Source organism: Taeniopygia guttata, chromosome 1A (assembly GCF_048771995.1).
Source record: "Taeniopygia guttata chromosome 1A, bTaeGut7.mat, whole genome shotgun sequence".
NCBI lineage: Eukaryota > Metazoa > Chordata > Aves > Passeriformes > Estrildidae > Taeniopygia > Taeniopygia guttata.
This window is the reverse complement of record NC_133025.1, coordinates 3557528-3584513: the sequence shown is the minus strand read 5'-3', so window position 1 is coordinate 3584513 and position 26986 is coordinate 3557528. Positions and strand designations below refer to the sequence as shown.

Here is a 26986-nt window from a genome sequence, read left to right as displayed (position 1 = left end):
AGAGACAAGATTCCTCTACAGGCTATGCTGTGGCCATGGTGAAGGACCTGTTTCCCTGGAGGCCAAGGAGATCCATGGGGGCTACGGACATCGACCCACAGCCCATGGGGATCCAGGGGGGCTGCGGAGATCCACCCACAGCCCATGTGGTTTAAGGAAGAGGTGACCCTTCAATCCAGCACTGCAGTAAACAACCTTTATTGTAAGCTCTTGCAAACTACATGATGTGGCACACATTGATCTTTGACAACCATTGAATACATTTCCCCAAATCAGTTTCCCATAAATCTGCAGAAAAGCTTCAGAAGCAAAGCAGAGAATGAAGGTGTCCAAGGAGGGCAGCACAGGAATTGAGCTTTGGCTGCTCAAAGCTTTCTCTGTGTCTGATGCCAAAGCCTGCCTGTCTAATACAACAGCTGCTGCTCTCAATGTGCAGTTTCAAAAGCAAGGAACCAAAAGCATGTCCCAGGATCACAGAATCACTGAATTGTTGTGTTTTGGAGGGACTTCTCAGATCTTCTAGTGCAGACTCCAGGCCCCAGCAGCATCAGCTAGGGCAGGTTGTTCAGAACCATGTATTGTTGTGGTGTGGGTTTGTCCAGATCTCCAGAAAAGATCTCTGAGCACCTGAGGGGCCCTGGTCCCACAGCCTTGCTAAGGAGGTGAGGGACAAGTCAGCTGCACACTCTCGGGGACAGCTGAGGAGGAGAGGACTCGCTCCTGAGAGGGGCAGCAAAGCAAAGCAGCTGGAGGCTCTGCCCACAGCTCTGTGCCTTTGAGCAGAGGAGGAGGGGCCCTGAGGGACGGAGATGGAAAATCACCAGAGAAGGAAGCAGCACAGACGCTGCACAGGACATTTGTCCCCCTCTACTGTGCTCTGCTGAGACCCCACCTGCAGGGCTGCCTCCAGCTCTGGGGCCCACAGCACAAGGGGGATACAAAGCTGTTGGTGTGGAGTTCAGTGGAGGCCATGAAGGTGCTCCAAGGGCTGGGCTGTGTCTGCTCTGGAGAGAGGGTGAGAGAGCTGGGGATGGTCAGCCTGGAGAAGACTCCTGAGAGCCCATTACCTCAAGGATCTCGATGAGGGCTGGAGAGGGTCTCTGGACAAGGGTATGGACTGCAGGACAAGAGGGGATGGTTTCACACTGATGGAGGGCAGGGTGGAATGAGCTATTATAACCAAGTAAATTACCCTGAGCAGGCTGTGGTACAAGTAAAGTTACCCAGAGCTGTTTTGAGTGTCCCATCCCTGGAAGAGTTGAAGGCCAGGCTGGGGAGGGCTTGGAACACCCTGGTGTAGTGGAAGGTGTCCTTTACCATGGCAGGCAGGTCAGTGTGAGATGATTTCTAAGGTTTTAAGTTCTGATCAAAAGCAACCCATTCTGTGATTCTGGGATTCTAAGACAAGTGGGAAAAGCCACCAAGCCTCTTCTAAAAAAGATAGAAGCTCTGATACCGGGGACAGGCATTGTTGAACAGGGTAACTGTTTTCCCGTAGAGATCGGTCAAATTCTTCTCCAGCACCCCCAGGCTGACGAGCTCCACCCTGTTCTTGTCATTCTCAGCAATGGCCCCCCAAGCATCTTTGGGCTGTGTGTCTTCCCCCAGACAGCAGGCAGCTGACCAGATGTGGCTGGGTCTGTTAACTCTGTTTCCAGAGACGTAGGTGTTCCCTGGCACAGCACCGGTGACAACGTAGGTGCTTTTACAGTCCTTGGTCTTTTGCACCATTGTTTTACACTCATAGTTGTTCCACTGGCCGGTGTTGAGGCTGCTGTCCTGGGGCACTATGTTGGTGAGGGTGAATGTTGCTGTCTTGCTTTCTCTGCTATCCTGATGACTACTGGGGCTCAAATGGCCACGGTCCAAACCCTTCATAACTTTGTAGTCAGCAAGGACAGCCTGGCTCTCTTTGATTTGGTCTAAAGTGAATTTGTATTTCTCTGTGAGGACCGACTCTCTTTCCATCTGTTTAAGACTATTTTTATCTATGAGCTGGAGAGAAAAAAAGAAACAGGTGTTAGAATGGGGAATGGGAGTAATGGAGAAGATTCCCGGGAGCAGAAGTCTCTGATGGTCAAGACCCCATTTTTTTGCCATCTCAGTGTAGCAAAAGGTAGGAATCTGAGAGAAATCATACACATGTGCCCCCCACATGAATGCAAGAGTTTTAATGAGCAAGCAGCTCAGAATCTGACTGCTCTCAGTTTGACTTGTGACCTTTGTGATCCAGCCTGCAGCCTGTGCTGGGAGCATGGATGGATGCATGAGACAAGGAGCACTTCCCACTTTGAGGGCTGAAAGGTGACTTTGGTGAGACACCTCCCCTGCCAAATCTGCTTCCCTTTCCTCCTGTCTCCACAGCCCAAACCTGCCCAGAGCTCTCCCTGGATCCCCTCACACCCCGCTGTGATTCTGTGATTCTGTGATTTTATGTGTGGTTGCTACAGGTGGACCCCAGTCCTGGAACACCAGAATTTACCTCCTTTAACCCTATACCCAGGGAGATGTGTCAGGACATCAGTCCAGGAGCTGAGATTTCCCTGGGAGAGCTGCAGTTTGCTCAAGAATGAACAGGTTTTCTCGGTAAGCAAAAAGATCTCAATGTGAATGGAATCTGTTACAGCAGTGCTGAGAATGTGTCTCGGAGCTGATCTGGGCCAGGGAGCATTTTCTGCAGCATCATGGAAAAGAAGTTACAAATGATCAGCCTCTGAGAGGGGCCTGTAACCTCAAAAGAGTCCTGGGGTAAGGAAATACTCAAAAAGGCCTCAGGAGAAAGTTTAGAAAATCAAAGACTTTTTGAGTGGCCCGGGTCCAAGGTCCAGGAGGAAATGCCAGGCTGGATAGGGCTTGGGGCATGCTGGTCTAATGGCAAGTGGACTGGCCCATGCTGGGGAGTTGGACTGAGATGGTCTCTAAAGTTCCTTCCAACACAAACAATTCCATGGTTCTCCAGAAACAGAGAATGGGAAGGGTGCAGTGGTGTAAGACCAGAGTAGTTGCTCAGGTTCCTATAGTTAATATGATGCTTATTTTTTTCATAACTTAAACATCATTTTATGATCTTCAGGGAAACATACTTTGCCTTCCTGTGGAGTGGGGTGTGTGATTTCCTTCTCAGGCTCACCTTCCCCCGAATGCTGTCCTGATGCTCTGACCTTACCAAGGACAGGAATTGCCTCTTTTTTCTCTTCTGCAACTGGCCTGGCCTGTTCTACTGAGGTCTGTCTGCAGGATATTTGTGAGGGCTCTAGAGCTTGTGGCGTTCTGTCTGACTGCTGGATCCTTCTGCACCAGGCCTGAGCCAAAGGTGCTCAGGGGTCACTGCCCATGGATGGAGATCACCCCCTTGTGAATGGACCAGCACTGATGCTCCTCACTTTTCACTGCCTGAACTGTCACTCCAGAAATCCCTCCCCAGCTAAACTGACCCTCTCAGCTCCAGTGCCTTTTCCCCTGGGCCATCTCAGCCCCTTCTGAGTTTCTCCTCACTTCTCTCACACCACTCACAAAGCGTGTTTGAGTCTTCCTGGGAAGCAGATAAACTGTGTCAGGGATGCAGAACAGCTCAGGGCAAAGTGGGGATCAGACCCCAGGAAGGCTGTTGGTCACTCAAGTTTAGCCTCTCCTGGATGCCTTTTCCCCATCACTTGGTCACCCAGCACAGCAGGGCACAGGGAGGGGAAGCATTTGACTGTGTGATGAATGCAAAGTAACCTGATTTGCTGTTCCTGCCAGGTGAAGGCAGAGAGCTGGGCACCTTTGGGATGTGATTCATCTCATCATCTTGCTGATGCATCAGAGGAACCATGTGTTGCAGGGGTCTGAAGAACAATGAGGACATTCCCATTGTGCCCATTTGCATGTGTGTAGTGGGGTGTTAGGACATAGAAGTGGCAATTTAAATGCTGCAGCCCATTTCTGAGTCGCTGGAGGGTGATGTGCTGTAAGAGAGACACTCACCTGAGGCTCAACAAACCACCATGAGTGGGGTCTCTTGGCATCTGAAGGCTCATATTTGTAAGCAGAGTACACTGGAATTCTCTTGTCTCTGTCGTACAGGGTGGCAAAGCGATACTTGTTGTCGAAGAGCTGGCAGATCCACGCTGGGTTCTTTGGATTCAGGGCATCATTTGGGGTGGTCCCTCCATAGAAGAACTGAGGACATTCTGCAAAGGAATTCACCACCTTGCCGTGTCCCAGCCAGAGGCAGCTGGCCAACACCTGCAGCAGCAGCAGCCCCAGCATCGTGGGAGGATTTCAGTGAAGGGCTCTTGATCCCCTGGAAGGCAAATGCAGAGGGACACTCAGCTTGGAGAGAGCTGGTCATGGCCTGGAGCCTTTTGTGCAGGGAGACAGAGGTGGCATAGCAGGGGATTATGATAGACCAGGAAAGGAGTCATTTCTGTCCTCCTGCATATGGTAAAATCAGGGAGGAAATAAGGGTGAAACCTAAAAGAGGCTTTAGGAGCCTAGAGAAGACAGCAGTGGGAGAAGTGAGCCTGTAGGAGGAAGGAGCCAAACCTCCACGAGTGCAATCAGCTCTCACAGCAAATGATATTGCAACTGAGGCACAGCCTGGGACAAGGTCACCTTTTCCCACCTCCCTCCTGCTCTCAGCACCTTCCCACAGCAGACACGGGCAGCTGGGCACAGACTCTGCTCAGCCCCCTGCAATGCTGAGCTGGCCTTTAATCTCATGGGGCATTGGGCAGGCAAAGAACAGCAATGCTGCACTTCCTACATGTCCCTGGCCCCAGCCAGGTTCACACAGACACGCAGCTCTCCCAGACAGACCCAATTCTGAGCCCCAAATGATCCACCTGGGGTCCTGCCTCTCACCTGGCATTGAGCAATGGGTGTCCTGCTGCTCACCTTGCATTTCCACCTTATCCAACCCCCGACCCTGAACTTGCAGACACATGGAGAGAGCAAATGAAGGGACCAAGCAGATGGTATCAGCAAACACGGGGGTAACACCGCTATCTTACCAGCACAATGGCTGCTGCAATGCAAGCTCTGAGGGGCAGCTCTTCCCCTGTTTGCTTGGGATTCCTGCTGATGCCCATCTTCAGCTTTGCTGATTGATTTCCATCTACAGTTAAAGGCATTGTTGCAGGAATTTCTTGGACAGCCACCTGTCTTATTTTGTCTTTCTCAGTGCTCAAGTGATTCTCAACAGTCAGTAAGGTCATTCCTTTATGAGAAAACTACTGGAAAGCTGGGAAAACTATTGGAAAGCTGGGAAAAATACTGGGATTCTGGCAAGCAAGCAAGCAGGCTTTGTCTTCTTTTGAGAGGCAGCAAAGGTTTGGGAGAGCAGAGATGCTTCCATTTGCATTTCCAGACACTCATTGGAGTGATTTAATATCATCAGCATTTGGAATAAGGGAGCTGGGACAGGCAGTTCAAAGGGTTCCTGGGAGAGAAAGGTGCCACAGCCTGTAAAGCACAAAGCCCACCTTGGGCTGGGAAGGGTCTGAGCTGAGGAGTGCTGAGGGCTTGACAAGTCACCTTGCACATTTGCTCTTTCCTTCTTCTATTCCCTGACCCTCATCTCTCCATTTCCACTGGATTCAGGATGCTGAGCTGCACACAGCCCAGCTCTGACCCAAGATATGTGGTCGTTTTACTCATTTTCCTCCTGGTATCAGGAACATGGTGACCAATGAGCTGGAAACTGAGAACTGGAACTACAAGTCAGGACTCTTTCAGTACTCTGCAGAGCCTGGCCATAGCTGCCCCAAATCAAGCAGAAAATCATGACTGAAAAGTCCTTCTGCATGACCCCTCCATGAGATTAATATAGATCTCACTAACTTAATATCTAACATAGCAGATACATAGAAAACAACCTACCGTGAGAAGGAGCGGCACAGGATTCTGCTCACAGCCCCAAAGTGGCAGAGGAGTCTCAAATGCCTCTGCTGCAGTCTCAGACTGTCTGGGTTTATATGCTCTCCAGGGAGAGAGAGGTGTTTGATTTCCCAAGCAGGATTTGGGAATTTTCCCAGGAATTCACACCGCACCTGTTTTTGTCCAGAGGTTTTTTGCAAGGCCACGGGTGCAATTTTACTATTGAATAATCTCCCCCTTCCTTCTTGTTCAACAGTTCGATATTTATTTTCAGGTGAGCTGGCTTGAGTTTCTTTCCCAAATCTTTCCTTCTGTGGTTGCCCTCCTGACTGACAGAAAATACTACACTGCTGCAAAATTCAATGCATGCATAAGCTCTGATTGCCCCTTGGAGCTCAGCAACTCCAGCCTAGACTTTGCCTATTTATGTTAATTCTGAAACTCAGGAAAGATTTGGAATATTGGAGTCAATGGTGAAAAAGGAAGAAGAGCTTACCTTGAAGCAGAGTCTCAGAAAAGGCAGCTGAACCGTTCCTTCTGTCTTCTCCCTGGAGAAAGAACTGTATGAATGCCCAGGAGTGCCACTGCAATATATACCCAGTCCTAAATCTGCGCCTTCTTGTAAACAGAAAATTCCACAGAAAAGAGAAGTTTTCTATTTTCATTCAGGGGGTTTGTTCACACCCACCCCAAAATGTGTTGACAGCTGTTTTTCATAATTTCCTCAGAACTTCTCCCAAATTTGCTCACTGGCACCATGGTATGTCCACATCAGTGAAATATATTCCCAGTAACGAATTTGCCCTTTTTTATAAACATGGATTTCCATAGAAAAGAGAAGTTTTTGATTTTTATTTACAGGAGTTTGTTCATACCCACTCTGAAATGTGCTGACAGTTGTCAGAATTTCTCCAGAATCTCTCCCAACTTTGCTGACGGGCAGCAAGGTATGTCAGGATCCGCTAAGAGGGTCTGGTCACTTCCTTGGTCATTCCATCCATCCCACCAGCTGCAGCTGCTGCTGCTCCAGCACCTACACGTGTTTCTGTTCCCAAGAGAACAGCTCTGGTGACATTGGATGCACTGGCCTGTCTCTGAGTACACTCAGATATTCACAGTCTGCTCTTCTGCAGCCTCGCAGGGCATCATTCCTATGATATCCTATAATTTCTTCTGTTTACAGAAGTCCAGGAATAATTGAATAATTAATTTGTTGTTACAACCAGAAGTATCCAGATGAAGTGTGTTAGACCGAAGGTTGTTTAAACAAACTGGTTGAGTCCTGTGGTTTCTTTTTTCTCTGTTAACCAGGGACTGATGTGTTAAACAAAGTGGGGATTAGCCAGAATGAGGGAGAAGGCCAAGAAGAAGCAGATCTTGTGGGGGTGGAGCAAATTCCTCCTTTCTGATGAGGCCCAACTGACATAACCAAGCAGGGCCCAGCAGTGGTCCCATCATCAGAAGGGTCCATAAACAATCAAAGACCCACAAAGTGTTCCCCAACCCCAAAGTGCTGCATGACACAGTGTGAAACACCTCCCAGGGGGAAAGTTGGGCAATCACACATAATCCTGAATGCACAGAACCCATTGAACTCTTTGTTGCACAGGACCCCACTCCCAAAGGATCAAGTATGACGACACCAAAATTTGAAGTCCCATTGCAGGAGCCATGGAGATATCTTGTTATAGCTGTTGGCACCCTGGCCCACTTTGTTCATGCTCATTTGTAGGAGAAGTAAGTGGAGTCTGATGCTGATGCTTGTGTGGATGTTATGGCATCCTCTGGTTGTGTTTGGACACCCAACCTCCAGTGAGCACGGGCACTGTTACTTTCCTGCTGGTGGAAATTTCTGTGGGAAGCAACTTGTGGTTTATATGAGGTGAACCTGCAATCCATCATGGTAGCAACTAAACTTTGTTGTGAATGCCTGTGTTGGGTCTGACCGAGGTGAAGGTCACAACCTTACAGTGCTGTGCTGGTAGCTGTCCAGGTGTTGATAAGAGACCAGTGCAAAGCAGCACTGGCCCTCTGTGGGAATCCAGAGCTTCCCTCTGGCTGCCCTGGCAGGTCTGGGACCCTGGCAGGGGTCAGGAACCCCCCTGGACAGAGCCCCCAGAGACACTGTCTGTGATCTCTGTCCATGGAGAACAGTTTTCAATCTTACAGGATGAATTACAAGCTCTGAGTGGTTGATAGAAGTAATAATTAAGTGTGGCACGGGTGCAAAAGTAAAATTTTAGGTTTCTAGATTAGGGGTTCAAAGGGGACAAGATGGAAAAATTGGGTGTGTCTTGTCCTTTTTCTCCTTCTTCATGCCCTCCATGTTTCACTGTGGTGTTGGCATTTTTCTGTTGGTTTAGGCTGGGGACACACTGTCCAACGTAGGTGACAGATATTGGCACGTTATTGTAAATCCAGCACAGGTAGTTTGTGGTATTTAATGTTTGTAACATCCCACTGAGGGCAGAGCCCCACACGCTGCCCTGCAGGACAGAGCTGCGGCAGGGCAGCAGAACATGTTAGAGATAAACAGAATAAACAACCTTGAAACCAGCACAGACCAATTTTGGCTTCTTCTTTGGCAGTGGGGCTGAAAGACAGAGACTTTCTACAATCTCAGGATCATCAATACCACAGATTCTGACAGCCCTAGACATTCCTTCCCCCACCAAGGGGGATGGGAGTGGGCAAGATCCTGGGAGGGGACACAACCAGGCCAGCTGACACAGATTAACCAAAGGGATTTTTCATATCATATGACTTCAGCTCAGATATATAAGCTAAGGGAGAGAGGAGGAAGGGTTGGGGGAGTGTATGTGAGTTTTCAGTGTTGGTCTTCTGGAGGAATTGTGCCCTGCTTCCCAGGAAGTATCTGAACATCATTGCTGTTATGAAGTAGAGATTGACTTTTGCTCTCTTTAGATCTTGCACACCAGGCACACACCTTCCTCGAGTGTTTGTGTGTTGAGATTCCTCTTTGGAGTGGAGATGCCTCTCAAGGTCACTTCTTGAGGCTGAGCCAATGAGATTTGGTCATGGTCATTGGTATGGGTGGTCTCTAATTGGTTTTGCTGGTTTTAATATAACTGCTTTAATATATTTGCTTCAATACTGCTTCATAACACACAATATTATACTAGTAGTTCTAGCTTCTATGCTGTGAACTAAATAATTCTGATTAACATATTTTTGCCTTATCATTATAATCTTAAATCATATATAATTATGTAAATATGTATGGTTTGGAATCCTCAAGCCTATGGGACAAGTTGTATAAAGTTTCAATTACATCAGTATAATACTTTAGATATAAACAATTGACAAAATCTAGGGCTAAGACTGGATCCAGCTGAACCCAGACAGCTCCCTGAGAAGGAGTTTACCAAGCCAAGGGTTCATTTCTGCAGCTCATGACTTAACAGGAAGATTTCTCTATTAACCTTTGACTGAAGCTCCCATTCTGCCCACAAAACCACTTTCAAGGAAAAGGGACCCCCTCCAAGATCCCTAAATGTTCATGGTCAAAAGGAACAAAAAAAAATCAAAAGATATGTAAAGTTCCACAAGGTTTTATTAGTAAATTACACACTTGGGATGGAAATTGTTATGTTAGTCCCTAAACTACGCTATAAGCAGGTGGCAGAAGGTACTCTTTTATATATACATTTTCCTGACCTGAAGACAGGTTTCTCACTTCCTAATGGAAACTAGATAGCATGTGAAGTTTGCTCCCTCAGACCTTCCTGGAAATGAATGAGAGGCCTTTGGGAGGCTTGGGTTGTTTTGTTCCCTTCTACAGACCATTTGTCCCCCTCTATTCTGTTCTGGTGAGACCCCAGCTGCAGTGCTACCTTCAGCTCTGGGATCCACAACATAAGAAGGAGACAAAACTGCTGGAGTGGAATCCGGAGGAGGCCACAGACATGCTCCAAGAGCTGGAGCACATCTGCTCCAGAAAGAGGGTGAGAGAGCTGAGGGTGAGGGAGCCTGGAGAAAAGAAGGCTCCTGGGACAACGTGGACCCCTTCCAGTGTCTAAAGGGTTTTGAAAAAGAGAGGGACCTTGGACAAGGGTATGGAGTGACAGGACAAGAGGCAATGGCTGTAAACTGAAAGCAGGTGGGGTTACATTAGATGTTCGAAGAAATTCTTTACTGTGAGGGTGGTGAGGCCCTGACAAAGATTGTCCAGAGAAGTTAAGGCTGCTCCATCCCTGGAAGTGTTCAAAGCCAGGCTGGACAGGGCTTGGAGCCACCAACGATAGTGGAAGGTGTCCCTGGCCATGGTTCAGGAGCTGAGGCTACATGGATGGTCTTTGAAATTCCTTTAAACCCAAACCATTCTGTGATTCTATGACATGTGGCAAAAGTTCCTGACCCTGTTCCACCCAGGATGTTGAGACTTATTCCCGGGGACAGTCACTGTCAAACAGGGAAACCTGTCCCCTCCCATAGAGCTCAGTTAAGGTGTCCTCCAGCTCCCCCAGGGTGAGGAGCTGAACCTGGTTCTTGTCATTCACAGCGATGACCGCCCAAGACTTTATGTAGTTGTTGTCCACCACGCAGCAGGCAGCTGACCAGAGGTGGCTGGGTTTATTAACCCTCCCCTTGGCGATGTAGTTGTTCCCAGGCACAGCACCCGTGATGGCATAGGTGGTTTTACAGCCCTGGGTGCTCCTGATCATGGTTTGCTGCTCGTAGTTGTTCCAGGCGCCGCCGTTGAGTCTCTCATCCTGGGGCACTATGTTGGTGAGGGTGAAGGTAGCCATCCTGCTGCTGTAGTCATCGTGGTGGCCATTGGGGTTCAAATGGCCCCGGTTCAACCCCGTCAGGTTCTTGTAGTCATGAAGGATAGCCTGGCTCTGGCTGAGTTTCTCTAAGGTGACATTGTATCGATTTAAGAGTGTCCACTCTTTTTCCATAGTTTTGGGATAAGCTGGGCCAATCAGCTTGACACGAAAAAAAGAGGAAAAGGTGTTAGTATTGGGGATGAGGATAATTGAACAAACATTCCTAGAGCAGATGTTTCTGAGTGTCAAGATCCTGTTTTTTGTCTGCTCCTAATGTGGTACAATACCAGATTAGTTACTTGAGTTCCTATGAGGAACTGAAAGTGCAATCAAACTGCAAATATTTTTTTCTTCCAGAAATTCATTTCACATTTAGTGCATTATATTTAGCTTTCCTTTGTAACACTGCATGTGGGTTTCTTCTGTGGTTCATTTTCATGTAAATCAATCCTGCCCCTCTATCCTTACCAGTGACATGAATTTCCTCTTTTTGTGCCCGTTATTTCCTTGGCCTGTTTTCCTAAAGTTCTGAAGCTTGACTAAAAGACATCTGGGAGAGCTGTGTTGGTTTTGGAGTCCTGTCTGACTGCTGGATCCTTCTGGACCAGGCCTGAGCCAAAGGTGCTCAGGGGTCACTGCCCATGGATGGAGATCACCCCCTTGTGAATGGACCAGCACTGATGCTCCTCACTTTTCACTGCCTGAACTGTCACTCCAGAAATCCCTCCCCAGCTAACCTGAGCCTCTCAGCTCCAGTGCCTTTTCCCCTGGGCCATCTCAGCCCCTTCTGAGTTTCTCCTCACTTCTCTCACACCACTCACAAAGCGTGTTTGACTCTTCACGGGGAGCAGATAAACTGTGTCAGGGATGCAGAACAGCTCAGGGCAAAGTGGGGATCAGACCCCAGCAGGGCTGTTGGTCCCTCAAGTTTAGCCTCTCCTGGATGCCTTTTCCCCATCACTTGGTCACCCAGCACAGCAGGGCACAGGGAGGGAGCATTTGACTTTGTGATGAATGCAAAGTAACCTGATTTGCTGTTCCTGCCAGGTGAAGGCAGAGAGCTGGGCACCTTTGGGATGTGATTCATCTCATCCTCCTGCTGATGTCTCAGATCCATCAGAGGAATCATGTGGTGCAGGAGTTTGAAGTTTAATGAGAAGAATCCTGTCCAGTGTGTCCATTTGCATGTGTGTAGGGAAGTGGGAGGAAATATAAAAGTTGGGTTAATGCTGCAGCTCATTTCTGGAGTGGTTGGAGGGTGATGTGCTGTAGGAGAGACACTCACCTGGGGCTCAACCAGCCATGTTTTAGGTCTTTTGCCAGGTCCAGGCTGGTAGATGTAGGCAGAGTAGACAGGAATACGCATGTTCCTGTCGTACAGGGTGGCAAAGTAATACCGGTTCTGGTAGCGCTGGCAGATCAAGGCTGGGTTCTGTGGCTCCAGAGCTTTGTTTGGGGGGATCTCCCGGAAAAAAAACTGAGGACATGAAGTTTCAAAGGATGTCACCACCTCGCCGTGTCCCAGCCAGAGGCAGCTGGCCAACACCTGCAGCAGCAGCAGCCCCAGCATCGTGGGAGGACTTCAGTGAAGGGCTCTTGATCCCCTGGAAGGCAAATGCAGAGGAGGGGACTGTAAGAGACCAAGGAGGGGCTAAGTTCTGTCCCCCTGGATGTGGAAAAATCATCAGCGCTATAGGGTTGTGCAGGGAGATGACTGGGGATAAAAGGATAATGGTAGAGAAGTTACAAGGGAAAATATAGTTGATTGTCCCTGGATGAAACACAGTCAGCATACCTGGCCTCCCACAAACAAAGAGGACTAAATCTAAAGTTGGCCTAAACAGCAGATGGAGTGGAGTGGAGACATCAGGGCCAGGCTCTGTCAAAACCCTTGCAGAGGAGATACCTCGGTGGTATTTTCTGGCTGATCATCTCTGTGACATCTCATGAAAACCATGGGAGACAAATGAAGATGTCCTGCTGCTGAATCAGCAACCATGGCAAAATTCCTCCCCTCAGACTGATGCACATCCCCATCCCAAAATTACTGCAGGTACTTTATTGAGGTATCCACCCCCAAGGCATGAGAGGCCCTCACTGAGAAAGATGTATGACTACATGGAAACACCACCTAAATGTAAAGAAATAGTATAAAAGTGAATTAAAAATGGAGAGAAGCGATGGAAGACTCCACTGTAACTTCTGGGATCAGTTGATGGGCTGAACCTGCCTTCTCTCCCTTAGGGATGCCTATTGAGTAAGAATCCTGCTTCATACATGCTGAATGATTACCTCAAGCCAGCTTTTGATGGGGATTAAAGCTTATTAGTATGTTGTTCTGAATTAGTATCTCACTTTGAATATCTTTTTGCAGTCAGATACCTTCACTGGCAAGTCTCAAAACTCAGCCTGTTACAGTTTTATTAATAGTGTTATTCTGTAAACAGTTAAAGTGAGTCCTTCAGGGGCTCTGGCACTTTCTGGCAGTGGCTAAAGATGCGGAGACCCAGGAGGGGTTTCTCTGGTTGGTGTGTGACTCTGAACAAGTCAGTCAAACCCTCCAACCCAGAGACCTGCTCAGTGAAGGGTCCCTACCAGGGGACACCAACAGACTGAGAAGGTTTTGACTTTTATGTGGCATTGACAGACTGAACACACACTAAAGGTTTGAGCAAATCTCCCTTTTCACATGAGAGGGTGAAATCTAAAATGGGTTTTAGGGTGCCCAGTGGAGGCAATGATGGGGGCATAGTCTGTCTGAGGGGTGTTCCAAACCCACCCAATGCCTAAACAATTCTCATGGCAAAGTTATCATGGAACTGAGATATGGCACTGAGCCAAGGTCACCTTTTCCAGCCTACCTCAGTTGGTCAAGAGCTCAGCTTTTGCACTGGCACTGGAGAAAAAATCCTTCTACAAAACAGGGCTGGGAAGCCCCTGCTTCCAAACATGATCTCATAAAATCACAGAAGAAACTGAGTTGGAATGGACCCATCAGGATCATCAAGTCCAACTTCTGGCCCTGCACAGGACAGCCCCAGAAATCCCACCATGTGCCTGACAGTGTTGTACAAACACATTTCGTACTCAGGCAGGTATGGTGATGTGACCACTTCCCTGGGGAGCCTGTTTCAGGGCTCAGCCACCCTGGGTGAAAAACCTCTTCCTGATATCCAGCTTAAGTTTTCCCTGACTCAGTTTCAGGCCATTCTCATTCCCTCCTGCTCTCAGCACCTTCCCACAGCAGACACCTGCAGCTGGGCACAGACTCTGCTCAGCCCCCTGCATTGAGCAGACAAAGAACAGCAATGCTGCACTTCCTACATGTCCCTGGCCCCAGCCAGGTTCACACAGACACGCAGCTCTCCCAGTCAGACCCAATTCTGAGCCCCAAATGATCCACCTGGGGTCCTGCCTCTGAGCTGACATTGGGGTGTTAAGCTACATATACCCCTGGCTCTGATGCAAGACATCTGGTCCTTTTTCTCTTTAGCAACCCCAGATCAGGAACACTGTGACCAGTAAGCTGGAAACTAAGAACAGGAACTACAAGTGCTGACTTTTTACAGTACTCTGCAGAACATGCCCATATCTGCCCCAAATCAAGAAGAGAAGTTCCTGAAAAGTCCTTCTGCATGACCCCCTCCAGCTTAAAATATATTTAACTAACTTAATATCTAACTTAATATCAGACACATAGAAACCAGCCTACCGTGAGAAGGAGCAGCACAGGATTCTGCTCGCAGCCCCAACGTAGCAGAGGAGTCTCAAATGCCTCTGCTGCAGTCTCAGACTGGCTGTTTCTATATGATCTCCAAGTAGCCAGTTGTTAGATTTCCCACAGTGTTTAGAGGGAGTTTGTCCAGGAGTTCAGCCACCTGTGTTTGTCCAGAGGCCTCTTGCAAGGTCACGGATGGAGTTTTGGTGCTCAATAAACTCACCCCTCCTTCTTATTGAACAGCTGATATTAATTTTCCAGGTGACTTTACTTGAAATTCCTTCCCAAATAATTCCTTCTGCCCTTGACCTCCTTTACAGGAAGTGTTAAAGAGCTGCAAAATTCAGTGCATGAATAAAGTCTCCTTGGAGAGATGCTGGAACTCAGCAACTCCAGCCTAGGCTTTCTCTCTATATATTCATTCCAAAGCTCAAGAAAGTCTTGAAATATTGGAGTAAATGGTAAGAAATGAGCAAGAGCTTACCTTGAAGCAGAGTCTCAGAACAGGCAGCTGAAGAGTTCCTTTCTTCTTCTCCCTGAAGAAACACTTGGCTGATCCCTCAGGAGTCCCAGTGCATTATATATACCTGGTCATAAATCTGCCTGCTGTCATACACAGGGAATTTCACTGAAAAGAAAGGTTTTCTGTATTATTCAAGGAGATTAGTTCACAACCACCCTGAAATGGGGTGACAGTTGTTATTTGCAATTTCCTCAGGATTTCTCTCAGGTTATTGCAGCATCACATGCCAGGAGAAAATAACTGGGTCTGGTGACTTATCTGTTCGTTTCCTCATTCCTCACGAATGGGGACCTACACGTGTTTCTGTTCCTGGCAGAACATCTCTTGTGGCATTAGACTGACTGGCCTGTCTCTGAGTACACCCAGATGTTCAGTCTGCTCTTCCACAGCCTCTCAGAACAAAATTAGTAGGGTCAGGCTGCATATTTTCCCTTGCCTGATTGCAAAGGCTTTTTAAGAGCCCTTATTCATGCAAAGCCTTCTGCTGAGAAGGCTCTGGGAGGCCTTAGAGTCCCTTTCAGTACCTGAGAGTGGTTCACATGGAGAGGAACTTTTGAGAAGGGTTTGGAGTGACAGGACAACAGGGAGCAGCTTCAAAATTACAGAAGGCAGAGCTAGATTAGATGTTAGGATTAGATTTTAGTCTTGAGTAGAGCAGGCTCAGTACAATTACCTAAAAGGAGGTTGTAATGAGGTTGAGGTTGGTCTCGTCTACCATGCCAATAGAGAGAGGACTAAGAGGAAAAGGCTTTAAGATGAGACAGGGGAAATTCAGATTAGATATTAGAAAAAAATATTTCCAGACTTCATGTGGTGAGGCAATGGAAAAGGTTGCCCAGAGAGGAGCTGGAGTCACCATCCCTAGAGGTGTTTCAGAGGCATTTGGATTTGGCACTGGGTGATACGTATTAGTGGTTTAAGGTTTACAGTTTTTGGGTACTTCCAGGGGTAAAGGTCCCCAGGACAGCCCAAGGAGGGGATGGAAGTGGGATTCATGGGGTTGGTCAATCACCCATAGTTCCAGAGCCTGGAAAGTGGAAGCAGTGGGCATGGAATGAGCAGGGGTGAAGATGAGTGTGGTCTCAAGCCCCAGCTGAGGTGCAGAGGTGGGTGAGCGAGTCAGAGGGAACCCTCTGAGGTACAGCAGAGATGTCTGCTGATGTCTCTCAGCCTGAAATAGTACTGATGTTCTGGGAACTGTGACATTGTGGGTAGTAGAAATTTCAGCAAGAAACAACTTGTGGTTTATACATGAGATGACCCTACAAACCAGCACTGCAGCAAATAATTTTTATGGTGAACTACTCAGGAACTAAATTATCTATTCTATGATGATCTTTTGATTATGACATTGAATACATTGAATAAATTGAATACATTTTCACAAATCAGTTGCCTGTAATTTTGCAGAAAAGCTTCAGAAGCAGAGCAGAGAATGAAGGTATCCAAGCAGTGCATCACAGAAACTTATCTTTGACTGCTCAAAGTTTCCTTTATATCTAATGTCTCATCCTGCCTGTCTGATACCACAACTGCTGCTCTCAAGGTGTAGTTCCAAAAGCAGGCAAACAAAACCATGTCTCAGGATCACAGAATCACTGAACTGTTGAGTGTGAGAGGGACATCTCAGGATCTTCTAGTCCATACCCTTGGGTCAAGGAGGATCATCTAGAACAAGTTGTCCTGAATCTTGTCCTTGCACATGCAGTGCTGTGTCCAGCTCTAGGGCCCACAACATGAGAAGGAAAAAAAACATATTGGAGTGGAGTCCAGTGGAAGCCACAAAGATGTTTTAAGGTCTGGAACATCTCTGTTCTGGAGTCAGGCTGAGACAGCTGAAGGTGTCCAGCCTTGACAAGAAAAGGCTGTGGGAGAAGTTGGATCCCCTTCCACTACCTAGATGTTCTCCAAGAGATCTGGAGAGGGATTTTGGACAAGAGCATGGAGTGACAGGACAAGAGGGAATGGTTTCACACTGACAAAGAGCAGGGTCACATGAGATGTTAGGGAGAAATTCTGTACTGAGGGTGTGGTGAGGTCCTGTCACAGTGTGAGCAGAGAAGCTGTGGCTGTCCCATCCCTGGAAATGTTCAAGGCCAGGCTGGATGGGCCTTGGAGCAACCTGGTGTAGTGGAAGGTGTCACTGCAGAGGGAAAGGGATGGAACAAGATGATCTTCAAAGTCCCATAAACCACAAAGCATTCTGTGATCCTACGACATGTGGGAAAATCTCACGAGCCTTTTCCACCCAGGATATGAGGTTTGCTAGTGGGGACAGGCACTGTGGAACAGAGAAACCTGTCCCCTTCCATAGAGCTGGGACAAGTGTGTCTCCAGTTGTGCCAGTGTGAGGTTCTGGACCTGATTCTTGTTGTTTTCAGCAATGACTGCCCAAGTGTTCATCCTGGTGCTGGTCTGGCAGCAGGCAGCTGACCAGATGTGGCTGGGCACATTAACCCTCTTATTGGAGATGTAGTTGTTCCCAGGCACAGCACCGTGATCACGTAGGTGATTTTACAGCCCTGGGTTTTCAGAGCCATCGTTTGATTCTCGTAATCTTTCCACTGGCCCTTGTTGAGTGTGCTGTGCTGGGGCACTATGTTGGTGAGGGTGAAGGTAGCCCACTTGCTGTTTTTGCCACTTTGGTGGCTACTGGGGCTCAAGTGACCACGGTCCAAACCCTGGAGCCTGTTGTAGTCTTGGTTGATAGCCTGACTCTGGCCAATTTTCTGTGGAGTGATCTTGTATTTCTTTTCAATGGAGCTCTCTGTATCCATATCTTTGTCATAAGTTGGGTTGATCAGCTTGACAGGGAAAGAAGAGGAAAAGGTGTCAGTAGTGAGGATGCATGTAATGAAACAGATTTCTTTGGAGCAGAAGTCTCTGATAGTTAAAATTCCATTTTTGGTCATCTCAGTGTAGGAAAAGGTAGGAATCTGAGAGAAATCATACACATCTCTCCTGCATGAATGCAAGAGTTTTAATGAGCAAGCAGCTCAGAATCTGACTGCTCTCAGTTTGACTTGTGACCTTTGTGATCCAGCCTGCAGCCTGTGCTGGGAGCATGGATGGATGCATGAGACAAGGAGCACTTCCCACTCCGAGGATTGAGAGGTGACTTTGGTGAGACACCTCCCCTGCCAAATCTGCTTCCCTTTCCTCCTGTCTCCACAGCCCAAACCTGCCCAGGGCTCTCCCTGGATCTTCTCACACCCAACTGTGATTCTGTGATTTTATGTGTGGTTACTACAGGTGGACCCCAGTCCTGGAACACCAGAGGTTGCCTCTTCTAATGCCACGCACAGGGAGATGTGTCAAGAAATGAGTCCTGGATCTGAGGTTTCCCTGGGAGAGCTGCAGTTTGCTCAAGAATGAACAGTTTTTCTCGGTAAGCAAAAAGATCTCAATGTGAACAGAATCTGTTACAGCAGTGCTGAGAATGTGTCTCGGAGCTGATCTGGGCCAGGGAGCATTTTCTGCAGCATCATTGATATGAAATTAAAAAACATCAGCCTCTGAGAGAAGCCTGTAATCCCAAAAGAGTCCTGGGGAAACTAAATATTCAAAAAAGGCCTCAGGAGAAAGTTATCAAAATCAAATGTTTTTTCAGGTATCCTGTGTCCAGGGTTTAGGAAGATAAGGCCAATGATGGGTTTGGAGCATGCTGGTTCACCCAGCAGAGCAGGGCACAGGGAGGGGAAGCATTTGACTTTGTGATGAATGCAAAGTAACCTGATTTGCTGTTCCTGCCAGGTGAAGGCAGAGAGCTGGGCACCTTTGGGATATGATCTATCTCATCCTCCTGCTGATGTCTCAGATGCATCAGAGGAATCATGTGTTGCAGGGGTCTGAAGTTCAATGAAAAGAATCCTGTCCAGTGTGTCCATTTGCATGTATGAATGGAAGTGGGAGGAAATAGAAACATTGGGTTGCATCCTGCAGCTCATCTCTGAGTGGCTGGAGGGTGATGTTCTGTAAGACACTCACCTGGGGCTCAACAAACCACGATTTAGATCTGCTTCCAGGTCCAGGCTGGTAGATGCAAGCAGAGTAGAGAGGAATACGCATCTTCCTGTCTTACAGGGTGGCAAAGTGATACTGGTTCTTGTAGTGCTGGCAGATCCAGTCTGGGTTCTGTGCCAGCAGGGCATTACCTGGAGTAGCATTGTTGTAGAAAAACCGAGGTGCAAAGGATGTCACCACCTCTCCGTGTCCCAGCCAGAGGCAGCTGGCCAACACCTGCAGCAGCAGCAGCCCCAGCATCATGGGAGGATTTCAGTGAAAGGCTCTTGATCCCCTGGAAGGAAATGCAGAGGGACACTCACCTTGGAGAGAGCTGGTCATGGCCCGTGCAGGGGGGACAGAACTGGCAGAGGAGCAGTCTATTCCCACTGCTCATTCATTGACCACTAAATTGGAATCATTTTCCTCCACTTCCAAAACTCCAGGAATACAGTAACAACATGTTGGTTGTTATAACCAGATATGAGCAAAAGAAGTAATGAATCTCTCAAACTCCTGAGGTCTATAAATTCATAGTTCTGCATTTCACTGTTTCTTTTTATCAAAATCTGTGCTCCAGTGCTTATTTACTGGATCTTCTCCGCCTTTTAAGTTAGTGGAGGCACTGCCTACATGTTGCCCTGAGCTGTGCACTTTCTGGATGAAAGATGTTCAGTGAGGGGAGTGATCCACCTCCCCTGTGATCTTTTCCCCAAGAAAAACCTCAGTTTCTTCAGCTTGTAAAAAATTCTCTTGGATCCTCCAGTATTCTTACAGTTGTTAGATCACAGATTCCTACATGAAGTACTTTTGGTAAGTTTTCCATATCATGGTAGAAAAAAACCCAGGATTTGCAGCACTTTTTTAGGGAAAATGTTTTGAAGTCTGGATCTGGCTTCTCCCAGTGGATGTTCTCCCGATTTCTCCTTCAGTTTTCTTTCTATCAGATGCTAAAGGCAGCAGTCCAACCTCATGCTCAAAGCAGGGCAAGCTGTGATGTAGCTGAGCAAATGCAGGGAAATGGAAACAGCTCTTATGACTGCAGTAGTGGAAAAAGGGGGTTTTGAACATGAGGGAAGTACTGTTTCTGCTTTAATGACTGGACATGGCACTCAGGGCCATGGTCTGATTGACAAGGTGGTGATTGATCAAAGGTGTGACTTGATGATCTTGGACATCTTTTCCAACCTAAATGATGCTGTGATTTTGCTGAAAAAAAAAGAGATGTCATCAAAGCCTTCTCCTGTGTTTTCAGTCCCTGTAGAATAAGGAAGTGAACAGCTGAAGAGATACTAAGTGCAAGGAGGGCTGCAGTCTTCAGGGCAAAGTAAATCACAGCAGCAGAAGCCAAATGCACATGAGAAAACAAAATGCAAGGAAGAGAAATGTTGCTTGGACAGATGTATTGAGGAGATTTGTGCTCTTCTGGACTGTTCTCCTTCAAGGGCAGCAAAGATCCCATGGCCACAGATCCCATGGATCTGTGAGTGAGGACAGAGAGGGAGTGTAGACACCTCAAGGCCAGCACACTCTTACATCAGCCAGGATGGTGATACACACAGGTCTCACTTTACATGCCAAGTATCTTCATAGAATCACAGAAAGAATCATGGAATGGTCTGGACTGGGAGGGACCTTAGGGATTATCCATTTCCAAGCCCCCTGTTTTGACACCTTCCACTAGACCAGGTTGCTCAAAGTCCAATCCATCCTAGGCTTGAACATTTCCAGGGATGAGGCATTCACATGTTCACCTTTGCCAGGTGTACAAACGAGAGTGGATGGGTAAAACACTGACCCAATCAGACCAAAAATTAGAGGTTCACAGAAAAGGCAACAGCTGCTTCTTCTGTTCTTCCCCTGTGTCCCAGAAGTGACCCTAAAGCACCTCTGCTGTGCAGGTCTCCCTCAAGGAACATTTTCTATGTGAAAAATAGACCCCTTGTCCAGAGCCATATGAAAAGTATCAATTTTATGGAGAAAAGTGCAAGGAAAAGGGAAGGATATAAAAGCTTGACTATGTTACTAAATCCCCCCCAAGGACAGCAGATATACATTATACATATTAAACAATATTCCTCAAGCCTTTCTATGCAACACTCCAAATGCTGGCCCATGACAACCCTTGAATTTTGGAGATAAATGCATTCAATACATTTTTTCTTCACAAGAATCAACAGCTTTTTTAATATTGTACAGTTCAGCTGAAAAAGTTGGTGTGGGATTTGGATATCTTTGATTACATTAACTCCACCAGACCGGGTGCCACAGTCCCTTTGCAGGCACAGCAGGTAACACTGAGGTGACAGAGGGGTCACCACCTTGCTACTAACACTCACAGCTGAGAGCTGTCAGGCTCCCTGTGGTTACACTCTTTCAGTTTCTTTTGGCTTTTGAGGCCAAAAATCAGTATATTATTTTCACTTTCAGATCCTCAAGTGTCAAAACCTCTGAACTGCATAAGACAGAGGTAGTGAGCATCCAACACAGGGGAGTACAAGCCAGGTTTTGAGCCAGATAAAGGAAAAGATAAAGAAGGTCACACTCACACCTGAAGGTTTTCATCCCTTCTAATGGGACATAACAGCCTCAACTGATGTGAGAGGCAGCTGAGAAGAGGTCATAAACTATCAAAGGCCCCCTGAAGTGTCCCCAGATTCATTCCTGAGGTCTTCCACCAAAGCTCCTCCCCTCAGGTGAGGTACCTGGGCATTCTCATCCAGCCTGTTGGGGACTTTTCCCCCAATGGATGAAGACTGTGACCATCACGTCAACCAAGAGACATCAAAATAACAACAATAAAATCTTGTCCCTGGATCCACAGGTGGTGAGGTCTTTCTATTCTTATCCTTTCTTTCTCTTTCTTTTTTTTTTCCTTTATATATATATTTTTAAGTGATATTTTAATGGATATGTATGGATATGTATATATATATAAACCATATAAATATATATACATATAAATATGGATATATATATGGAGATATAGATATATAGAACATGGATATATAATATGGATATGAATAACGATAATACTAACAAAAATTACTACATACCTTCTTTTCCATTGCAACCAAATTGTTCTAAAATAAACCCATATACATATATATTCTTAAAAACACTGGTTACTCAGTGTTGTTTCATTTTAGTCCACCCCAAGGGATCTGTTAACAAGAACCTGGGTAATCCTTTGCTTCTGGTCTCTCATTTTCTGAAGTTGTCCTCAGGTAAAATGGAAGTCCCAGAGTATTAAAGCAACTCTGCAGCCTGAATTCTGAATTTGTGGAATTTTCTTTCCACCATGCAGTGATAACAACACACTTCCTCATAAGCTATAGTAGCAGTCATGACTTCATTTCAATTTCAGTCACATTTTGGTCTGTATAGAAATTAATCCATGCTGTGGTTTTATACAGATATATTCTTAGGAGGATGAAATACCTTTACTGATTAATACAACCTGCTTCTAAAGCCTCCTTTGATTTTTCTTCCTGGAAGTTGTTTGTGCATTAGGATTTCACCATGTAGGTGGACTCCCAAATGCTGCTGCGATTTGGCTGCTTTGAAGTTGCCCTCAGCTATGCTAGCAAGGTGGTCTGAGGCATGGAGCACATCCCTCTGGAAAACAGGGATTCAGACTTGCTGAGTCTGGCCAAAGGGAGGCTGAAGGGCAGCCCAACAGCTGCCTACAGCCACTCAAAAGGTCAAGAACACCAAAGATGAGCTCTCTATGGCAGAGCCAGGCTCTGTAACAAAGGGCAGCACGCACAGACTGGCTTGGGAGGTTGCACAGCAGGATAAAAATTGCCTCTAGGCACCTACTGCAGGAATAGGTTGTTGGGAAATGCCATATGATGAATTGCAGAGGTGACTCAAGGCTTAGCCGGATGAAAACACAGATGAATTAAGAGTCCTGCGGCTGGTGCTGCCAAACAGCATTTCTTTGATCCTGTGGTAGATACACCTCCTATCTTCTCCCCATCCCACCCCACCCTGGCCTGCCACACTCAGATATTGCCTGGAAAATTATGTCAACACAGACCAAATCCTCTGGTCCTGAGAGTTGTACTTTTAAGTCTTTCTATAGCCCAAAGTCATAAAAAACACACCACATACCTCAGAGAGCCAGGAGGAGGACACACTTCAGAATCCTGGTTCAGACTCTTCTGGGGAAAAGACAGCAACTAGATGAGACCCTAGCCACTCATTTCTTTCCCTAAGGAGAGCCTGATCTTTTTCAGCAGTGTCTGCACCAGTTTGGTTCCTCTGCTCACCATCCCCACACTCCAATAAATACAAGCTTTGCTACTGCACATTAGTTATGCCAAGGGTAATTAGCAGTTGCGTCAACATGATTTCCAGTTTGACTGCTGGCTGACTCCATGTGGAAATGAGGTTCTTAATTGCAAAAGGAAATATGTCAGACCAGGCTTCAGAGGAAGAGCCTTGTTGCTCATGAGGAAAAGCAGCCCTTGTGCTCAGGGGCTGTGCCTTGGTCATCTCTGCTGGGCTTGGCATCCCCTGGAGCCCGTGGATGTGGCACGGAAGGGAGGGACAGCTGTATGCAGTGGGCAATGCTGATCTCCTCTTCACCTCTGAAGGTGTCACTCAGAGCTCACTGCCCTCAGCCAGAAAAGATGTGATCATGCTGTGTTGTAGGAGGTGGCAGACTCAAATCCTGGCCTTATTAAGAACAAGTCCTCATTACAATGATTTCACAAGAAACTGGCCCTCGAGGGTAGACCAACACAAACAAACAGCTGTAGGAACTTGCTCCTGGCTCACCCCATCTCAATGACTTGTAGTCCCAGGAGCTCTGGTTTTGGCTAAGCAGGATTCACCCTGTTTAAGGGTTGGTTCTCAGCACTCCCTGTAGAGTCAATACAAGAGGAATATCCACATTTCCAGGGCACAGCTCACATCAGGAAGATGAAAGGAATTACACTCTAAAAGTGTTTCTTCCTCTCTGATGACCATGAGGATTCACAGAGGGCCAAGCTCTGACTTACACCTCCAACATTACATGAGCTGAGTCCCGCTTTTTATGTTGCCATCTCTAATCCATGTGTGTATCACATTACTTAGCCAAAGCATTACAGAAAAATACAAAAGCCCATTTCCAAAGCCCTTTCCTTCTGGACAGACCTTCAAATCAAACAGCCTCTCCTCATTCATTTTCTTGATGTGTCAATCCAGCAGGAATTTCAGAGGAGGAATTTCAGGGACAAGCTTTCCTGTCTGGAAGGATGTTTTCTTGAGAGCACAAGAAATAATCAGCATTGCAAGGAACAGGAGGGAAGGATGCACTTCATGCAATTCAGTCTGAGTGTTCTCAGACCAAGATATTTTATGTGATTACAGAAGACAACAGAGGATAAGGAACAGATTATTTTTCTTACTTCCTGGCAGGGTTAGCTGTGTATTTTAAGCCTTACTCAAGACCAAAAGAGCAGATAGCACTACAAGATCACCTGGTTTGAAAATGAGCTCATGTTAAACTGTCCGCAGACTAGATACAAATTTGGGTTCTTGAGAACTGAAGTCAAAAGTTTTTTGTGCAGGTGACTTGCTCTGAGTCAGGCCCCCTGCTGGACTAAGAGCCAGCTCATGGATGCAATGAAACAAGTCAAAAGTCACCTTAGGCCATGTCTGGGCTCCCCTTGTGATCCAGCCTTAGTCTGCAATGCTGCTCTTCCCTTTCAAACAGGTGACCTCAGAGGGGACCTGTGATGCTTCCTTTGTGACTTGGTTTTCTGCTGCAGATACCATTTCATGGGACGTGACCATTGCCAACGGGATATGTGAGAAAATCCTGAGTCTGGATGCTATGGATGCCCAATTTTATGCTCCTTTTCACTCAGAAAGATCCAGAGAACAAGATTATGGTAAAAATATACCTCTGTCCATAACAAGCATCTGTGGAAATTTTAGATGGGTATTTCCAGCACGAGGTCAACAAGATGTGATGAGTCACAAAATGTGGTAAGCAAACGCAGCATTTCCTTTGTTTTGTGGGATTCTCCACTGATGTGGTTCTGAAAATGCTGTACATGGGTAGCACCTCATTTCCCAAGTAGGAGAGAGAGGAATGGGAACATGGAGGGTGGATGGGGTTTGCAGGGGTAACTTGGAGCAGGATGAGAAAATCAGCCATAAGAATAGGCAAATGCTTCAGTGATGAGCCAAGATTTTCCTCAAGCTAAACCAGACAGGAACCTATCAGGGAAAATCAGAAACTTGCATGTAGCCAGCTCAGACCTCACCTCAGGCAGCTCAGATCTCACCTCAGGCAGCTCTTGGACAATGAAGGCACTTCCTTAGAACACAATCTTCTCCCCAGGGGCTGTCTGCCAGGACTCAGCCCGCAGTGAAGGATATTTTCTGGGGCAGAGAAGTCAGCTGATGAGGTTAGGGAAGTGCTGGGCACCAGTACCCACAGCCCAGCTATGGGTCTAAGGAGAAGTAATTTCATTCTTGAGAAGCAAAAGCAAAAGCATCTGCTGTCACAAGTGAGGAAACCAGCCCAGCAAAACTGGTTTACAAGAGATGAATTTGAAATCCAGACTGGCTGATAAGGGGTAGATCCCATAACAATGAAATTTTGGAAGGCTTTTGAAGTGCTTGTGCAGTTTAACCTCTGGGGTTAGACCACACCTGGTTACCCTCATTGGAACTCTTGGTTGCCTTGGTAGAAAAAGTCAGATTCACCAGTTCTGCTACAGGCTGTTGTGCCTGGACAATGCAAGAGCAAATGCCACCATCCTAATTTGGGTGTGGGGAACCCTAAACCAGAAACTCATCAACCTCAAGGTGGAGGTACTGAATACAAAGAGATTGATTTGATCCAACTGTCCCGTGGGAGCCCTTGGAGACACCATTGGCTTGGGATGGAGCCAATCTGGAGCAGTCTGATCCAGCATTGATGGTAGATCTGCTGCAAGGACCTCTATGATCTTAGAGGTCTTTTCCAGCCTAAATGATTCTATGGTCCTAAAAAATATACATTTCTGGTTACAGAGATTGGTGCAGAGGTGGGGAGAAGGAGTCAGTGTGATTCAAGTCCAGCCTCAAATGTTAAAAGGCAAATCTTTATGCAACCAGCGCTGTTGTGAAAAAAATGTGCAGTTATTCAAAATAATACCAAAATGCAGGCCAACGTGGGCAAAGCTGGAGCAATAAGAAGATTGAAAATACCAGGTTTAGCACTCAGCTTCTATGTGCTGGTTCTCGTTTTTCAGTCAGTTGCAGATCAAAATCACACAAATCAGCACAAAATGAAATTTTTGATACTTTTATGGGTTTTTTAACGACTGTTTCTTATAAATACAGAGCTGTTATCACCAGCCCCAGCAGGGTATCCTGGGAGTCTGTGTTACAGGAAACACATTGCTGAGAACATGACCCTTTCTTTGCATACCACTCTCACACTTGCTCCTGAGTATTATAATCATGGAATCACAGAAGGGTTTGGATTGGAAGGGAACTTCAAGATCATCTCATTCCAATCCCCTGCCATGGGCAGCGACACCTTTGACAAGATGAGGTTTCTCCAAGCCCCATCCAGCCTGTCCTTGGACAGTTCCAGGGATGGGGCAGCCACAGCTTCTCTGGGTAACCAGAAGCTGAGCCAGGCTCTCACCACTCTCACAGGGAAAAAATTCTTCCCAATATCCAACCTGACCTGCCCCCTGACAGTGGGAAGCCATTCCCCCTTGTCTTGTGCCTCCAGGCCCTTGTCCAACATCCCTTTCCAGCTCCTTTGGAGCCCCTTTAGGCACTGGAAGGAACTCTAAGGTCTTCCTGGAGCCTTTTCTTCTCCAGACTCATCACTCCCAACTCTCTCAGACTGTCTCCAGAGCAGAGGTGTTCCAGCCCTCCATCCATTCCCTGTGGGTGCATTATTTGGAAGGCACATGAGGTTAGTGGCATAGACTTGTCATTAAAGTCCATGGAATTATTTAATATCAACCTTTCTAAACATTGTTTTTCTGCAGGATTAGAGCAAGGAATGCCCCTCTTTATTTTAACCTAGGGCAACTGCTCAGCCAGGTTATTCTATTACAGAGCTCTTCTCTCCTAAAGCTCACAGGTGCC

The 26986-nt window shown here is 46.9% G+C and overlaps 2 protein-coding genes and 1 pseudogene across 5 annotated transcripts; all 3 read right to left on the bottom strand.

Annotated features, from left to right (window-relative positions):
• Positions 1 to 182: 182 nt before the first annotated feature.
• On the bottom strand, positions 183 to 14976 carry LOC100228705 (endonuclease domain-containing 1 protein-like). Of its 3 annotated transcripts, none has more exons than XM_030290092.4 (3): positions 14852 to 14976; positions 3967 to 4285; positions 183 to 1995 (listed from the first exon to the last, which is right to left on the bottom strand). In XM_030290092.4, exons 2-3 carry the CDS (start codon positions 4249 to 4251, stop codon positions 1432 to 1434), a joined length of 849 nt encoding a protein of 282 aa, XP_030145952.4. In that variant the 5' UTR covers positions 4252 to 4285; positions 14852 to 14976; the 3' UTR covers positions 183 to 1431. The 3 variants fall into 3 exon arrangements, with proteins under 3 accessions (XP_030145952.4, XP_004176563.5, XP_072774656.1); XM_004176515.6 differs by lacking the exon at positions 14852 to 14976 and adding an exon at positions 6356 to 6512; XM_072918555.1 differs by lacking the exon at positions 14852 to 14976 and adding an exon at positions 5863 to 5969.
• Positions 9416 to 14991, bottom strand: LOC100222960 (endonuclease domain-containing 1 protein). Of its 2 annotated transcripts, none has more exons than XM_002189336.7 (3): positions 14852 to 14991; positions 11935 to 12253; positions 9416 to 10808 (listed from the first exon to the last, which is right to left on the bottom strand). In XM_002189336.7, the coding sequence occupies exons 2-3, from the start codon at positions 12217 to 12219 to the stop codon at positions 10263 to 10265; spliced, it is 831 nt and encodes a 276-aa protein (XP_002189372.3). In that variant the 5' UTR covers positions 12220 to 12253; positions 14852 to 14991; the 3' UTR covers positions 9416 to 10262. The 2 variants fall into 2 exon arrangements, with proteins under 2 accessions (XP_002189372.3, XP_072774684.1); XM_072918583.1 differs by lacking the exon at positions 14852 to 14991 and adding an exon at positions 14362 to 14376.
• A 232-nt stretch (positions 14992 to 15223) lies between these two features.
• On the bottom strand, positions 15224 to 21613 carry LOC100225832 (endonuclease domain-containing 1 protein-like; annotated as a pseudogene).
• Positions 21614 to 26986: the final 5373 nt, after the last annotated feature.